Source organism: Mya arenaria, chromosome 12 (genome assembly GCF_026914265.1).
Source record: "Mya arenaria isolate MELC-2E11 chromosome 12, ASM2691426v1".
Lineage (NCBI taxonomy): Eukaryota > Metazoa > Mollusca > Bivalvia > Myida > Myidae > Mya > Mya arenaria.
Window position 1 is genome coordinate 69,965,055 of NC_069133.1, and position 18,521 is coordinate 69,983,575.

Sequence of the window (18,521 nt, forward strand, 5' to 3'; positions counted from 1 at the left end):
ACTTATTAATGAGCAAATGAAGAATAAAACTTTACATTTAGTTTAGAATGCTGGAAATCGTTTTATAGATTGCATATGGACTCTTATCCTATCATGCAGTTTAATCATGCATGGAATGACTTTAAACCCTTTAATAAGCATTTGATCATGGTAAAACAGAAACCTATATTTGATTGCACATGGGGAACGCAATTAAAGTTGTCACAAATGTCATAACTGAATACATCATAACATGACTAACATTTATATATAATTTGAGAATGCCAGAGTCTTGTAAGCTAGAGTAACAGAAAATATAAGATGTTATGATGTTAAAATCCTTGTTACAGTGTGGTGAATATGCTGAACAGTCACTATATAGAATTCATGAATGAGAAAGCTGACGAATGCCAGGCCTTTTTGGAACCCTTTTTGGAAAACCAGCTTGAAGAAATGTGGTCGGACTATGACAAGAAGAACTGGTCACACTGTACTGGTAAGTTTCAATTTTTAAATGCAGCATATGTTCTATAGACATACATGACATAAGAAACACAAGACATATATTGTTTTTTGTATTTTCACTGATTCTTGGAATATTGTCTGTTGCGATATGACTGTTGACATTTTATGGATCAATTAGTTCTTGAAGATGGTTTGTCAGATGTCAAGACATGCTTTGAAACTTATATTTCCTAGGATACGTCTCTGACATTAACGGATATTGTATTATGCCTCTGCTGCAGGTGAGGGTAGGACTCTTTTGCCAACATTTAATAAGATATGATCTTATACATCTGATGTTGACATTAAATGAGATATGATCTTATATATCTCCTGCGGATATTAAGTGAGATATGATCTTATACATCTGCTGCTCATATTTAATGAGACTTGATGTTATACATCTACTGATAGTATGCCTCTACTGCTGACATTAAATAAGATATGAAATAATACCTCTACTTCTGGCATTAAAAGATATATGTCAAAATACATCTGCGGCTGACATTAAGTGATAGATGACATTATACCTACTACTGTAGACATTGAATATGATATGACATTATACCATTGTTGCCAAAATTGAATGAGATACGACATTATACCTCTACTTCAGACATTGAATAAGATATGACATTATGCCACTGTTGCAACTATTGGTTTAAATATGACATTATACCTCTGCTGCAGTCATTGAATAAGATATGACATTATACCACTGTTGCAACCATTGGTTTAAATATGACATTATACCTCTGCTGCAGTCATTGAATAAGATATGACATTATACCACTGTTGCAACTATTGGTTTAAATATGACATAATACCTCTGCTGCAGTCATTGAATAAGATATGACATTATACCACTGTTGCAACTATTGGTTTAAATATGACATTATACCTCTGCTGCAGTCATTGAATGGGATATGACATTATACCACTGTTGCCAAAATTGAATGTGATACAACATTATTCATCTACTTCAGACATTAAATAAGATATAACATTATACCACTGTTGCAACTATTGGTTTAAATATGACATTATACCTCTGCTGCAGTCATTGAATGGGATATGACATTATACCTCTGTTGCCAAAATTGAATAAAATTACATTAGGTATACATCTGCTGCTTGTTTATAATATGACATTATTCATTCGCTGCGGTCATTGAGATATGACATGTTTCAAATGTTTCTTACATAAAGCAAGATATAACATTAATTCTCTGCTGCTGACATTAAAATTGACAATGAATATCTTTGTATATTACAGGAGAAGAAAGTCCTTGCTCTAAATATGGACTGGTGGCATTCATGATGTGCTATCAACATATTGCTGATGGGAAAGCTGATGGTTGCATGTAAGTTGAACATTTTAATCAAGTTATGAATCATTGTCAGCCTTAAGATGAGAAGCTGTTGATTTAAACTTAATTAACAAATATATACCTGTATATGCCACATAAAGTAACATTTAAATTCAATTTTGAAATTAATTATGTTTGTTTATCATACAAAACAGGTTTGAAGAATGCTTGGCTACGAGCCCTTTGACAAGGCAGTGTAACATCACAAAAGAAAACCTACATGAGTCACTAGAAATGGTGCTACCCAAACTGAAAGTACCATCTCCTCCAAAGTGCTCAGGTGAGTGTTTAGTAAACTTCTCAGTGCCATCTCCTCCATAGTGCTCAGGTCAGTGTTTAGTTAACTTCTCAGCGCCATCTCCTCCAAAGTGCTCAGGTCAGTGTTAAGTAAACTTTTTCAGCGCCATCTCCTCCAAAGTGCTCAGGTGAGTGTTTAGTTAACTTCTCAGTGCTATCTCCTCTAAAGTGTTCAGGTGAGTATTTAGTAAACTTCTCAGTGCCAACTCCTCCCAAGTGCTCTGGTCAGTGTTTAGTAAACTTCTCAGCGCCATCTCCGCCCAAGTGCTCTGGTCAGTGTTTAGTAAACTTTTCAGTGCCATCTTTTTCGAAGTGCTCATGTGAGTGTTTAGTAAACTTATCAGTGCCATCTTTTTCGAAGTGCTCAGGTGAGTGTTTAGTAAATTTCTCAGTGCCATCTCCTCCAAAGTGCTCAGGTGAGTGTTTAGTAAACTTCTCAGTGCCATCTCCTCCAAAGTGCTCAGGTGAGTGTTTAGTAAACTTCTCAGTGCCAACTCCTCCAAAGTGCTCTGATCAGTGTTTAGTAAACTTCTTAGTACCATCTCCTCCAAAGTGCTCAGGTGAGTGTTTAGTAAAATTCTCAGTGCCATCTCCTCAAAAGTGCTCATGTGAGTGTTTAATAAACTTCTCAGTGCCAACTCCTCCCAAGTGCTCAGGTCAGTGTTTAGTAAACTTCTCAGCGCCATCTCCTCCAAAGTGCTCATGTGAGTGTTTAGTAAACTTCTCAGTGCCATCTCTTTCGAAGTGCTCAGGTGAGTGTTTAGTAAATTTCTCAGTGCCATCTCCTCCAAAGTACTCAGGTCAGTGTTTAGTAAACTTCTCAGTGCCATCTCCTAAGTGCTCTGGTCAGTGTTCAGTAAACTTCTCAGCGGGATCTCCTCCTAAGTACTGAGGTCAGTGTTCAGTAAACTTCTCAGTGCCAACTTCAGGAAAATGCTGAGTTCAGTGTCCAGTAAACTTCTAAGTGACCATTCCTACAAAGTGCTGAGGTCAGTGTTCAGTAAATGTATCAGTGCAATCTCCTCCAAAGTGCTCAGGTCAGTGTTCAGTTATCTACTCTATCAGCTAAGCTTGCTTTCTAGAACAGTTTAATCAGGTTAGGCTCCTCTCAAAAGAATGATTCATTCTGATGCCCATGTTTTCTCTTTATTTTGTTAAATTTTAAAATGTGAATGCATACCGGCATACATTGATTGTTTGACAGTATGCCATTATGATCCTCAGATTGAGAAGTGTCACACTGTTTGAAATGAGTGAGGCTTAAGGCTCGAAATGAAGGGAAATTTTACCGATAATAAAATTTCTATCATGTTTTCTGTTGCAGACCAGTGTGCTTTCACTTGTACCGCCCAGTATTTGCCAGTTTGCGGCTTTGACCGTACGACTGACAAGTATCATAACTATGGAAATGAGTGTGTCTTCAGGCTGGAAAATTGCCATACAGGAGGAAGACTGGAATTTATTCATAATGGGGAATGCAGGGGTAGGTAGCAAATTGCAATACATGGTTTTTACACTTTTAGTTTCTTTGTTGTTGATTTCAAGAATATAAGTTCATGTATTGTGAAAGCCTTTGTGTTATCGTCTTTGGTTTCGTTTGGCAAACATTTTAATCTTGGCGTTAACAAAATAAATTGTCAAAATATTTAAATGAAACTTTCAAGTCCTGTTGCAAGGACAAAATGCAATAGTTAAAGAAGGCCCTTAGCACTGGCTTAGACATTGTTGACTTATGCCGGTTTCTTGTCTGAAAAGACATTTGTAGGTTCTACATTTTGAGTTGATTTTGTCAGTTTCTATTAAACATATACCCTCAAATAATAGCATGCCTGGTAAGAGTTGTTGTGACATGTGTTCTGATTGTTTCCCTGGATAATATGGAGACAGTTTCTCTGTCCAGGTAATAATAAAAAAAAAACTTTGCTGGAAAGGCCTAATGAGCTTCATGTTTATGTGCATTGTTTGTTAAATAGAATTCATGTTCCCTGGTTTTACTAATAAAACAACAGAAACTGCATAGAAAAGAACAGGAGCCTTTACTATAATCAAGACCTTGTTAAAGGCCACGAGGACCAATAAATAAATAGAAATAACAGGGGCAAGCGCAGTAGCCTAAAATTTAATCAAAATCTTTTATTGGCGCAAGGACCAATAACTCTTTGAAACTAAATTGACAACCCCATTAGATTTAATCCAGAATCAACTCGCCCATGCTTACAACCCCATTAACTTAGGATTTAATCCAAGGATAATCTTGACAATGCTATTGTTGTTTTTTTCGTAGAAGCAGAGTGCAATGAGGGAATGTACATAAGGATGATGGAAGACAATTGTGTAGAATGGCGGAACAGAGTTGTCCAGGATCCAAACAACTGCAGGTGCGTGTAGTCATACTAGGATTTTCTTGCCAGATTTAATTTTGAGATAATGACGTGAGCAGGTAGACAGCAAACTAAAGGGACCAGGCTGTTAGATTTCTATTTATTGCTTATGGCTTGCTTATCAATGTCCATAATAACATGTCCTTGACCTTATTAAATAGTATATAATGATTAAATGGAATAAGTTTTAAAGCCATTACCTTATTCATGATTATACACTATACGTTATTATTCTCTTTCAATGATTTGTTTCATATATTTTAAACAAAAACTGTACAGCCATTTTTGGCTGAAAAGCTCTACAGAGCTTTTGCCTTATGTTCTTGATCATCAATGACCATTGTGACATAAAACCTTATATGTATCATAAACAATAACGCATCTGTATTTTTTGGGGAATTATTTTTACCACCTGTGCAAATTGGGAAAAAAAGTTGACTTTGGGAAAAATACAAAATCAGGCCAAAATAGCCAATTATAATGGAAAATACAGATGTTTTATTTTTTATGCAATAATTATGCTGTAAATAAGTTTTGTCAAGATTTTGTTTATATTTCAAGAAATTCATTGCTTTCTTATTCATTAACATAATCTGCATTTATCAAATTGGGGAAAGATTATAAAATTTTTGGAAAAATGGATAGTTTTTTGCAAGGGGAAACAGCCTTCAGAAGGCAGTAAATTGTGCCAAAAAAATCACTGCGCATGTAAATAGTGTTAAACAGATTGCTGATTTTCTGCTTACAAAGTGAGTCTTTCCATATACTCCAAGCTTAATAAAAATGTGTTATTATTGACTGAATGTTATTGCTATGAAATTGGACTCAGTAATATTCACAATGTTAAATTATTCCACAAAAAAAGTCTTACATATTGACAATTGCCCACTACACTGTATCAGAAAGATCATCCCAGCAACTATAATATGAGAATGTTCTATGAAACGTGTCTTGCTGGTATTTTATGGTTGAATTGATTGTATCAACAATGCATTTTGTCTTCAGGAAATACGAAGGTCTTCTGGGTTGTATCAACACGAATATTTTTGCAGAAACGACGATGAAATGTCATTTTTCGAACATAAGTAGGGGTATTCAGTCACGTGTCATCCCTCATACGGATGTTTTACCTCACGTTTGTAAGTAACTCTCTTCAATTTTATAACAAGGTTGTAGATCGTTACATGCATGTTAGAAATATCCACCTTATTTACAAATTCAGATTGATTATTGGTGTAAAAGTGATATTTTTCATACGAGTTGGTGACAATTAATTTAATTTTTAATGTGTTTGCTTTTTGAATAAGTAATGTCTTAGCCTTGGTGTCAGTGTTATCATCATTAAAAGGCTGTTGCAAAACCCTTAACTTTGTCTTAATAATTTGAAATATATCTCACAAAGGGGCTGTACTCCGTATGATGAAATAGCGGAAAAAAAGAAGAAAATTCTCGCAAACTGACATAAACTTGGTATCAATGTGTACAATGCATTGAAACTTACTAACTGAAGTACCACATAGTTTACAATTGATTTATTTTTTGCAGTTTTTTCGTATTTTTCCATTAAAAAAGATTACTAGGTATGTCTACCTAGTACAATTAATTCAATATGCGTGATTGGCTAGTCGATGTTATCATGTGATATTACCAAGTTAGGGATATAGCTATCCAACCATTTAGAGTAAGTCTTCGTAGCACAGTGGATACATCACTGGACTGCAATTTTGGCGACACCAGTTCGAACCCGACCTTTGACTCAATTTTGTATTTTACATTTTGGTACTTTTTTTACAATTATGATATCAAAGAGCAAAACATTTTATTAAAGATTTGTCCAGAGATTTGTTACAGAAAAAAATATAATTTTGGTGCCAATCTGGTGTACAGTCCCTTTAAAAACTCTTTAAACTATATTCATGTAACTTGGAATGCAAGTTACCAGTGCCGTTACTCACTTGTGTAGCAGGGCTTGTAACTCTGGGTTTACTTATTAGCAAGTGATGCCTCTGTTTTTTTGTTATGCAAAAATATTAACCTTGACCATAGCTAAAATCATTTAGATATATTTGAATGTAAACTAATGTTATAAGTGAAACTATGCACATGTGTTAGCCTTGATGTGGTGTTATAAGCAAATGTGTAATGATAAATCCAAACCCTAACCACAGTGACACTTAAAGCAATAAATCATAACTACCTCAGGTGACGTAGCAGTATCGCTCATCTCTGAAGATGGTCAGATATCAATGGTTGTTGGCATACTGCCAAATGGGGACGAACATTTCCGAGTCAAAGCCCCACACTCCACGTTTTCTGACTTCAACATAGCATTGATAGTGATGCCCGCAATTAGAAAACGTCAAACAGATATGGAACCGGTGAGTCTATGTAATTATGGCAATTTACCTGTGTAATTCTTAACAGTGTTTGAATTATATTAAAAATATAAATTCAAACAATTTCCATATTTCCTGAAACAAATCTGAATTGTGTTGTACTTTGTTGTGATTAAGCAGTCAACTTATTGATTTTATTTTTCAATTTCACCTTATTTTAATAATTCCAGCGGGACCTCATAGTTATAACCAAGGATTATATGAATCAGTATATGGCAGTTGACATGTAAGTACATACACATCACTATTCCTAATATTCAACAATCTTCCATTAATTGTAATCGGGTGTGTAGAGAAACAATACATGAATAGTATCAGTTTTTAATTTCACCTTTTAAAACAATACAATTTGAAAGGGAAGCATATACTGCGTCCCAAGTTTGAAAATAGCAGTGACGATGTCAATGCCCACTAGCACGGACTTAAGCGATAACTATTTCCAATGGCCATTGGGACATGTTAAATGATCCCCAAGTAACTGCACCATGCGCACAAGCAACAACACCATTTAACATCATTTTTCAATGTAACTATGTGTGAATGAAATAGATACATTCCAAAACACTAATAAAACATACATGAAAAATATACCAATAAAATTATTGAAATATGCAATCACATTTAAAAGGTTACAAAGTGATTCTTGTACAGTATAAATCCTTAGATATAATATGGTGTGTGTGGGGCTGGGGTAATTTACCAACATTGGTTGCATATGACAGGTTACATATTAAAACAACAACAATTTCCAATATATCCCAGGTTTATGGATGGTGAATCTGCTCAATTTGACAAGGATTTCGGAGGATATGATAACTTCAGCAATCTCACAGTGGAAAGTGACAACAGCGCTGTCACAATTACTTTCACTCGACAGAAGACTGATCACCGCGACGTGTATCTCCACGGTCAACATTCGGTCGAACTAATGAAGGTGGACAAAGCTTCAAATGTTACAGAATTCCTCGCCTCAGACAATATCTATCTCACAGGTGGGTTTGTAAAAATAAATCTGCTCAAGCTAGTCCAGTTATTGGGAAGCCAGGAAGCAGATTTAGTTTATTCTTCCAAAATATAATGCATAAGGAGTACATTTCATTAAGCTTATTAAGTTATTGATAAAATAATTGCTTTCATATTAAGGGTGCTAGTTGTGCATGAAAGATAACTCAAATTGACTGTTCATGGCATATTTATCTCCTTCGTGTATGTTTAGACTTGGCATATCCATTCTACACTAATTGATGTCAATCAAATATGTCTTTAGTTTGCTATTTGCTGCAGTCCCTGTGCATACATGCCATATTTCTGGAGACCATTTTCAAAAAGGCTGAAAATTCAGGGCAATTTTGGTAGTATTCAGGGGGATTTTTTTAACAGGTGTAAGTTGGCCAAATTCCTAAGTATTTTAGACACAAGTACAAAAAAGGTATTCACATATATTGCTATGAAAACCTTTAACTTTTTTGAATATACAGAATTATTTTATATATCATGATTTATCACACTGTCATGTCATACTGTAATGCACCTGCAGAACAAAATATGTCATACGAATAATATTTTTTCGAGACAATTTAATTGGTTTTCCTTCCTTCCTTAAAACAATCTGCTTAATACTATCAGCTATGATAATAATCAGACAATAACAGAATGGAATAAATATAATAATTTCTTTCATTCCCAAAATGCAATCTTTTTTTGCCTTTGATCATTACTACAAATAAATAAATTTCTTATATATCTTGTGTAAGTTTCCTTTTGGCATTTATCAAACCTTTTTTTTCAAATATTCATTGCAAGTATTTATACGGTCATTTCTTCCTTGTGGAGTTGTTTGTTTACATTCAGTTTCACTCACATACTGTGGTTTGGCTTTGTCATTATTGCTTGTTGTAAAATCACTTTTAGATTTCGGGGGATTTTTATTTCCCGCCAGGAGACCGGGGGATCAAATTTTCGGGGGGGGGATTTTCCCTCCATAGGGGATATTGCATGTATGCTGTAATACTAATGATATATCAAATATACTAGACACAAGTGTGGTTTTCAGATCGGTTCGGTGAACTAGAGGAAATGTTCCCCACAAATGCACAAGGCCTGTGCTCCAATCCTTGGGTGATGGGAGAAATTCTGGATGTGCTGTGTTTCAAAGAAGATTATAACCGTCCCAATGCAACGAGTCAGGATATGTGCTTGTGAGTAAAAATATATTGTTTTTATGGAGCCAGCTTGTGGTGAGCTCGACTATGTTGCCACAAGGACGGTTGTTAATCCTGTTTGCAGTGACCTCAACTTTCTTGCCATAATGGCGGTTATTTTTTCACATTTTGCATGTTTGTCTTGTATCTGTTGATAAATATTAGTATGTTGTCAAGTGCTTCATGACTTAAGACAAATACACAAGAAATGTTGAATCAGCAGTCCGGATATGGTCTGTCGGTGTTCTCAAGTCTTACTGGCAAATTAAGCATCAGTTGGTGGTGTTGACCATTAGCTTACTTCAAATTTAATACTGTGCTTTGAATTGAACTGTATCGTTGCTTATATTCTCAGCGCGGAGTGGAGGTCCTTGGCCTGCTATAATAACATCTTGAAGGGCCTGGGAGTTAACTGTACCGACGATTCCATCAGAGGGGTGACAGCTGACAGAGATTTCCGCCCTCAATATTTCAACAAAACTGAACCATACTGTGGTAAGTGATTGGTACTATAAATCACTAGGTGGGTTCTAATGGTAAAAAATGCCTCTCTGTGATTGGTGATTGTGGGATAGTGGCGACCTTTTTCAAGCATTTTGCAGTTGAAATTTAATAAAGGTAATGTAAGATAAAAAAGCCAAACACAAAATCACTGAGTTGAGAGTTAATGTATGTTCTGCTGATTGATGTGTTGAGGGCTTAGAGCATGACTAGTGTAGCTCCGTATAAAAATAGAAGGAATTACGTCTTGATTTGCGCACAAGGGAGATCAAAGAATAGATATTTGATAGATGTGACTATATTGTCTTCAGAGGCTGAATTCCCATGTGAGATGGCATTGTTGACCTATGGTGAAGAGATCGCCCACCATTGTTTGCCCTCGGTTATAAACCTGCTGCATTCTCCAGTTGAGGGAATCCTGTCCATGCTCACTATGGATAATTCTACATTCATGTCTTGCAAGTAAGCACTGTATTTTTCTTGTTTCACATGTTTGTTAGTTATGGTTGCTAGGGAGCAGTCCTTTTATTATGTCACTGATTTTTCTTTCTTGAATTAGCCTAAACATCATTATTTGTTAAAATATTCAAATTTGGTAATAAAAATGTAAAGGTTTAAGTTTAGCCGGTTGGGCAACTTTTCTAAACATAAATTTAAATGATGGTTGTTCAGTTTTAAATAACACCCTAAGAATGATCTTAGTTCTAGAAATGTTTTGATTGGACTATCAAATTAATGCCCCAATATACCGAATGGAACCACTGAGGCATAAAAGAGTCTCATATTTAAGTATAAGGACAAGAACCATATTGAATATAGCCCCAGTTGTCCTAGCTCTGCAGGAAAGGTGATCCAATGCAATGGCCTTTAAAACATCCCTTTTCATGTCTCTGATCATTGGTCATGTACAACCTTACTTTTTCAGCGTTTGGTCCCAGGCATTCTGGTGTGCCTATTCAATACTGGAAGAGCATAATGTGAACATGATGTCATGTGATGAAAGCGAGAACTTCCAGCCAGCTTTTGTGACCTTAGCCCTGATAGCCACAGAGGACAGGGAACCAGTACCCAGGATTGGAGCTAGGCACTTTGAACAGTGTGGTAAGCCATAGAAAATAAGTATTTAGAACAGGGAACCAGCTATGATTGCCACATAGGACAGGGAACCAGTACCCAGGATTGGAGCAAGTCGCTTTGAACAAATTTGAAAGCCTTAGAAAGTAAGTAAAATAGGGAACCAGATTTGATCGCCACAGAGCATTGGGAACCAGTACCGAGGATGGAAGCCAGTCACTATGAACAGTGTGGTAAGCCATAGAAAATAAGTAGAACAAAGAACTAGATTTGATGGCGACAGAGTACAGGAAACCAGTACTGAGGATTGGACCCATCCACTATGAACAGTGTTGTAAGAAAGTAAGTAAGCAAAACAAGGAACCAGCCCAGATAACCTTGACCTTTATGTCCACAGATGAACAGGAACCAGTACCCAGGATTGGTGCTAATCATGAACAGTGTTAAAAGCACAGGTAACGAGCTTTGGTTAACTTCATAGCTTAAGTGAAAAAGCAGGTTACGTCACCATATAAAGTTAAAATGATATTGTTCATTTCAGACCTGCTGCCCAGGCCAACAAGTGGCTGTCCAGAGGATGACAACCTTCTATACCTGACAGTGGCTTCATGTGGAAACTATCTGCTCCAAACTTACAACTCCACTCACAGTTATGAAGAAGCATGCAGGTATTTCACAGTGCTTATAAACTTGTGTTTTTATCGAAGTTAAAGGTCAATGTGTTATAATAGCTATTGATTTGTTGTCATCATTGTTGTGCAAGAGTGGAAACCTTGGTCGTAACAGAAATAATGTTCAAGTTGTTCAACTGAAACTTAGTACAGATGTTCCTAGAGACATACGCACATGAATAACAAGACCCATAACTCTGGCTTTTATCATGTTCAAGTTATGTCCCTTTTTGACTGTATAAAAACAGACAAAACTTGGGGTGTTTCCTCAATAGTGCTCTGCACTGCACGGCTAAGATTGGTAAGGCCTACAGGCCACATTGTACCAACATCAGTAACATAACCCGGAACACCCAGTTAAACATCTATTATAATATTATATAATGATTTCAGCACACTTGGTTACTGCATGGCTAAGATTGGTAAGGCCTACAGGCCACATTGTACCAACATCAGAAACATAACCGGGAACACCCAGTTAAACATCTATTATAATATTATATAACGATTTCAGCACACTTGGTTACTGCATGGCTAAGATTGGTGAAGCATACAGGCCATATTGTGACAACATTGGTAACATTACTCGGGATGCCCAGTCTAACCTCGGGTTTGCCATGTACATGGAAGAAGTTCTTGGCTTCAGTCCAAAAAATTGCACATTTGCAAGCATGGGTAAGAGATTATATACTTCTTAGAAAGAATACATCTATTATTTCTATCTTAATATTTTTTAGATCTGCTTATCCCACCTTGTGGACCAAATACCCCTGTTATTTCTATCTAAATGTTTGTGTACCAACCCTTGTGGACCAAATACCCCTATTATTTCTATCTGAATTTTTTGTGTACCAACCCTTGTGGACCAAATACCCCTATTATTTCTATCTGAATGTTTTGGGTACCAACCCTGGTGGACCAAATACCCCTATTATTTCTATCTAAATGTTTTGTGTTACAACCCTGGTGGACCAAATACCCCTATTATTTCTATCTGAATGTTTTGTGTACCAACCCTTGCAGACCAAATACCCCTGTCATTTCTATTTGAATGTTTTGTGTACCAACCCTTGTGGACCAAATACCCCTATTATTTCTATCTGAATGTTTTGTTTACCAACCCTTGTGGACCAAATACCCCTGTTATTTCTATCTGAATGTTTTGTGTACCAACCCTTGTGGACCAAATACCCCTGTCATTTCTATCTGAATGTTTTGTGTACCAACCCTTGTGGACCAAATACCCCTATTATTTCTATCTGAATGTTTTGTGTACCAACCCTTGTGGACCAAATACCCCTGTTATTTCTATCTGAATGTTTTGTGTACCAACCCTTGTGGACCAAATACCCCTATTATTTCTATCTGAATGTTTTGTGTACCAACCCTTGTGGACCAAATACCCCTATTATTTCTATCTGAATGTTTTGTGTACCAACCCTTTCAGACCAAATACCCCTGTCATTTCTATCTGAATGTTTTGTGTACCAACCCTTGTGGACCATATACCCATACTGTTTCTATCTGAATGTTTTGTGTACCAACCCTTGCAGACCAAATACCCCTATTATTTCTATCTGAATGTTTTGGGTACCAACCCTGGTGGACCAAATACCCCTATTATTTCTATCTAAATGTTTTGTGTTCCAACCCTGGTGGACCAAATACCCCTATTATTTCAATCTGAATGTTTTGTGTACCAACCCTTGTGGACCAAATACCCCTGTCATTTCTATCGAAATGTTTTGTGTACCAACCCTTGTGGACCATATACCCATACTGTTTCTATCTGAATGTTTTGTGTACCAACCCTTTCAGACCAAATACCCCTGTCATTTCTATCTGAATCTTTTGTGTACCAACCCTTGTGGACCAAATACCCCTGTCATTTCTATCTGAATGTTTTGTGTACCAACCCTTGTGGACCAAATACCCCTATTATTTCTATCTGAATGTTTTGTGTACCAACCCTTGTGGACCAAATACCCCTATTATTTCTATCTGAATGTTTTGTGTACCAACCCTTTGTGGACCAAATACCCCTATTATTTCTATCTGAATGTTTTGTGTACCAACCCTTGTGGACCATATACCCCTATTATTTCTATCTGAATGTTTTGTGTACCAACCCTTGTGGACCAAATACCCCTGTCATTTCTATCTGAATGTTTTGTGTACCAACCCTTGTGGACCATATACCCCTATTATTTCTATCTGAATGTTTTGTGTACCAACCCTTGTGGACCAAATACCCCTATTATTTCTATCTGAATGTTTTGTGTACCAACCCTTGTGGACCAAATACCCCTATTATTTCTATCGAAATGTTTTGTGTACCAACCCTTGTGGACCAAATACCCCTATTATTTCTATCTGAATGTTTTGTGTACCAACCCCTGTGGACCATATACCCATACTGTTTCTATCTGAATGTTTTATGTACCAACCCTTGTGGACCATATACCCATACTGTTTCTATCTGAATGTTTTGGGTACCAACCCTTGCAGACCAAATACCCCTGTCATTTCTATCTGAATGTTTTGGGTACCAACTGTTGCAGACCAAATACCCTCATTTATTTCTATCTGAATATTTTGTCTACCAACCCTTGCAAAAACTTGAATACTGCATACAATAAAAGTGTTTTTGAGCCTCAATATTTGCATTAGACAATGAAAGAAATTTTACCAGGAAGGGGTTATGACCTCTTTAAGTATTTAAAAAATACGGTCTTCAGTGAAAAAACTGCTAGATAGTTATGATATTGCACATGTTAAATACGATATGTAATCTATGTTTACAGAGGAAACCCTATGTTATGGAAAATTTTATGAGCTACAAGGCTTCTTCCCCTTGTCGAGGCAGTATGATTACGTGGACAGATTTGGAGACATGCTTGACGCTAACGAAAGATGCTCGTAAGTGCAAGAATCAACTTTTGAGTTTCCCTTTTAGCACTTATAATTAGAAGCATGTCTCAAAAATGTGAAGCAATGTTTATCATCCTGTTTCAAATGCATACTTATTAATGAGCAAATGAAGAATAAAACTTTACATTTAGTTTAGAATGCTGGAAATCGTTTTATAGATTGCACATGGACTCTTATCCTATCATGCAGTTTAATCATGCATGGAATGACTTTAAACCCTTTAATAAGCATTTGATCATGGTAAAACAGAAACCTATATTTGATTGCACATGGGGAACGCAATTAAAGTTGTCACAAATGTCATAACTGAATACATCATAACATGACTAACATTTATATATAATTTGAGAATGCCAGAGTCTTGTAAGCTAGAGTTACAGAAAATATAAGATGTTATGATGTTAAAATCCTTGTTACAGTGTGGTGAATATGCTGAACAGTCACTATATAGAATTCATGAATGAGAAAGCTGACGAATGCCAGGCCTTTTTGGAACCCTTTTTGGAAAACCAGCTTGAAGAAATGTGGTCGGACTATGACAAGAAGAACTGGTCACACTGTACTGGTAAGTTTCAATTTTTAAATGCAGCATATGTTCTATAGACATACATGACATAAGAAACACAAGACATATATTGTTTTTTGTATTTTCACTGATTCTTGGAATATTGTCTGTTGCGATATGACTGTTGACATTTTATGGATCAATTAGTTCTTGAAGATGGTTTGTCAGATGTCAAGACATGCTTTGAAACTTATATTTCCTAGGATACGTCTCTGACATTAACGGATATTGTATTATGCCTCTGCTGCAGGTGAGGGTAGGACTCTTTTGCCAACATTTAATAAGATATGATCTTATACATCTGATGTTGACATTAAATGAGATATGATCTTATATATCTCCTGCGGATATTAAGTGAGATATGATCTTATACATCTGCTGCTCATATTTAATGAGACTTGATGTTATACATCTACTGATAGTATGCCTCTACTGCTGACATTAAATAAGATATGAAATAATACCTCTACTTCTGGCATTAAAAGATATATGTCAAAATACATCTGCGGCTGACATTAAGTGATAGATGACATTATACCTACTACTGTAGACATTGAATATGATATGACATTATACCATTGTTGCCAAAATTGAATGAGATACGACATTATACCTCTACTTCAGACATTGAATAAGATATGACATTATACCACTGTTGCAACTATTGGTTTAAATATGACATTATACCTCTGCTGCAGTCATTGAATAAGATATGACATTATACCACTGTTGCAACCATTGGTTTAAATATGACATTATACCTCTGCTGCAGTCATTGAATAAGATATGACATTATACCACTGTTGCAACTATTGGTTTAAATATGACATTATACCTCTGCTGCAGTCATTGAATAAGATATAACATTATACCACTGTTGTAACTATTGGTTTAAATGTGATATTATACCTCTGCTGCAGTCATTGAATGGGATATGACATTATACCACTGTTGCCAAAATTGAATGTGATACAACATTATTCATCTACTTCAGACATTAAATAAGATATAACATTATACCACTGTTGCAACTATTGGTTTAAATATGACATTATACCTCTGCTGCAGTCATTGAATGGGATATGACATTATACCTCTGTTGCCAAAATTGAATAAAATTACATTAGGTATACATCTGCTGCTTGTTTATAATATGACATTATTCATTCGCTGCGGTCATTGAGATATGACATGTTTCAAATGTTTCTTACATAAAGCAAGATATAACATTAATTCTCTGCTGCTGACATTAAAATTGACAATGAATATCTTTGTATATTACAGGAGAAGAAAGTCCTTGCTCTAAATATGGACTGGTGGCATTCATGATGTGCTATCAACATATTGCTGATGGGAAAGCTGATGGTTGCATGTAAGTTGAACATTTTAATCAAGTTATGAATCATTGTCAGCCTTAAGATGAGAAGCTGTTGATTTAAACTTAATTAACAAATATATACCTGTATATGCCACATAAAGTAACATTTAAATTCAATTTTGAAATTAATTATGTTTGTTTATCATACAAAACAGGTTTGAAGAATGCTTGGCTACGAGCCCTTTGACAAGGCAGTGTAACATCACAAAAGAAAACCTACATGAGTCACTAGAAATGGTGCTACCCAAACTGAAAGTACCATCTCCTCCAAAGTGCTCAGGTGAGTGTTTAGTAAACTTCTCAGTGCCATCTCCTCCATAGTGCTCAGGTCAGTGTTTAGTTAACTTCTCAGCCCCATCTCCTCCAAAGTGCTCAGGTCAGTGTTAAGTAAACTTTTTCAGCGCCATCTCCTCCAAAGTGCTCAGGTGAGTGTTTAGTTAACTTCTCAGTGCTATCTCCTCTAAAGTGTTCAGGTGAGTATTTAGTAAACTTCTCAGTGCCAACTCCTCCCAAGTGCTCTGGTCAGTGTTTAGTAAACTTCTCAGCGCCATCTCCGCCCAAGTGCTCTGGTCAGTGTTTAGTAAACTTTTCAGTGCCATCTTTTTCGAAGTGCTCATGTGAGTGTTTAGTAAACTTATCAGTGCCATCTTTTTCGAAGTGCTCAGGTGAGTGTTTAGTAAATTTCTCAGTGCCATCTCCTCCAAAGTGCTCAGGTGAGTGTTTAGTAAACTTTTCAGTGCCATCTCCTCCAAAGTGCTCAGGTGAGTGTTTAGTAAACTTCTCAGTGCCAACTCCTCCAAAGTGCTCTGATCAGTGTTTAGTAAACTTCTTAGTGCCATCTCCTCCAAAGTGCTCAGGTGAGTGTTTAGTAAAATTCTCAGTGCCATCTCCTCAAAAGTGCTCATGTGAGTATTTAATAAACTTCTCAGTGCCAACTCCTCCCAAGTGCTCAGGTCAGTGTTTAGTAAACTTCTCAGCGCCATCTCCTCCAAAGTGCTCATGTGAGTGTTTAGTAAACTTCTCAGTGCCATCTCTTTCGAAGTGCTCAGGTGAGTGTTTAGTAAATTTCTCAGTGCCATCTCCTCCAAAGTACTCAGGTCAGTGTTTAGTAAACTTCTCAGTGCCATCTCCTAAGTGCTCTGGTCAGTGTTCAGTAAACTTCTCAGCGGGATCTCCTCCTAAGTACTGAGGTCAGTGTTCAGTAAACTTCTCAGTGCCAACTTCAGGAAAATGCTGAGTTCAGTGTCCAGTAAACTTCTAAGTGACCATTCCTACAAAGTGCTGAGGTCAGTGTTCAGTAAATGTATCAGTGCAATCTCCTCCAAAGTGCTCAGGTCAGTGTTCAGTTATCTACTCTATCAGCTAAGCTTGCTTTCTAGAACAGTTTAATCAGGTTAGGCTCCTCTCAAAAGAATGATTCATTCTGATGCCCATGTTTTCTCTTTATTTTATTAAATTTTAAAATGTGAATGCATACCGGCATACATTGATTGTTTGACAGTATGCCATTATGATCCTCAGATTGAGAAGTGTCACACTGTTTGAAATGAGTGAGGCTTAAGGCTCGAAATGAAGGGAAATTTTACCGATAATAAAATTTCTATCATGTTTTCTGTTGCAGACCAGTGTGCTTTCACTTGTACCGCCCAGTATTTGCCAGTTTGCGGCTTTGACCCTACGACTGACAAGTATCATAACTATGGAAATGAGTGTGTCTTCAGGCTGGAAAATTGCCATACAGGAGGAAGACTGGAATTTATTCATAATGGGGAATGCAGGGGTAGGTAGCAAATTGCAATACATGGTTTTTACACTTTTAGTTTCTTTGTTGTTGTTTTCAAGAATATAAGTTCATGTATTGTGAAAGCCTTTGTGTTATCGTCTTTGGTTTCGTTTGGCAAACATTTTAATCTTGGCGTTAACAAAATAAATTGTCAAAATATTTAAATGAAACTTTCAAGTCCTGTTGCAAGGACAAAATGCAATAGTTAAAGAAGGCCCTTAGCACTGGCTTAGACATTGTTGACTTATGCCGGTTTCTTGTCTGAAAAGACATTTGTAGGTTCTACAAAAGCCTAATGAGCTTCATGTTTATGTGCATTGTTTGTTAAATAGAATTCATGTTCCCTGGTTTTACTAATAAAACAACAGAAACTGCATAGAAAAGTATAGGAGCCTTTACTATAATCAAGACCTTGTTAAAGGGCACGAGGACCATTAAATAAATAGAAACAACAGGGGCAAGCCCAGTAGCCTAAAATTTAATCAAAATC

General features: G+C 36.3%; 1 protein-coding gene across 3 annotated transcripts in view; it reads left to right on the forward strand.

Moving 5' to 3' along the window:
* The window catches only part of LOC128211071 (uncharacterized), a 220,030-nt gene that overhangs the window by 168,463 nt on the left and 33,046 nt on the right, over positions 1 to 18,521 (forward strand). For all 3 annotated transcript variants that reach the window (XM_052915480.1, XM_052915478.1, XM_052915479.1), the window contains 20 exons: positions 330 to 475; positions 1,760 to 1,847; positions 2,009 to 2,133; positions 3,475 to 3,633; positions 4,435 to 4,528; positions 5,537 to 5,670; positions 6,734 to 6,909; positions 7,098 to 7,153; positions 7,690 to 7,919; positions 8,981 to 9,125; positions 9,484 to 9,623; positions 9,941 to 10,091; positions 10,555 to 10,730; positions 11,245 to 11,371; positions 11,889 to 12,049; positions 14,179 to 14,293; positions 14,725 to 14,870; positions 16,155 to 16,242; positions 16,404 to 16,528; positions 17,870 to 18,028. In XM_052915480.1, coding sequence (XP_052771440.1) covers positions 330 to 475; positions 1,760 to 1,847; positions 2,009 to 2,133; positions 3,475 to 3,633; positions 4,435 to 4,528; positions 5,537 to 5,670; positions 6,734 to 6,909; positions 7,098 to 7,153; positions 7,690 to 7,919; positions 8,981 to 9,125; positions 9,484 to 9,623; positions 9,941 to 10,091; positions 10,555 to 10,730; positions 11,245 to 11,371; positions 11,889 to 12,049; positions 14,179 to 14,293; positions 14,725 to 14,870; positions 16,155 to 16,242; positions 16,404 to 16,528; positions 17,870 to 18,028 — 2,741 coding nt within the window. The remainder of the gene's footprint in view (positions 1 to 329; positions 476 to 1,759; positions 1,848 to 2,008; positions 2,134 to 3,474; positions 3,634 to 4,434; positions 4,529 to 5,536; positions 5,671 to 6,733; positions 6,910 to 7,097; positions 7,154 to 7,689; positions 7,920 to 8,980; positions 9,126 to 9,483; positions 9,624 to 9,940; positions 10,092 to 10,554; positions 10,731 to 11,244; positions 11,372 to 11,888; positions 12,050 to 14,178; positions 14,294 to 14,724; positions 14,871 to 16,154; positions 16,243 to 16,403; positions 16,529 to 17,869; positions 18,029 to 18,521) is intronic.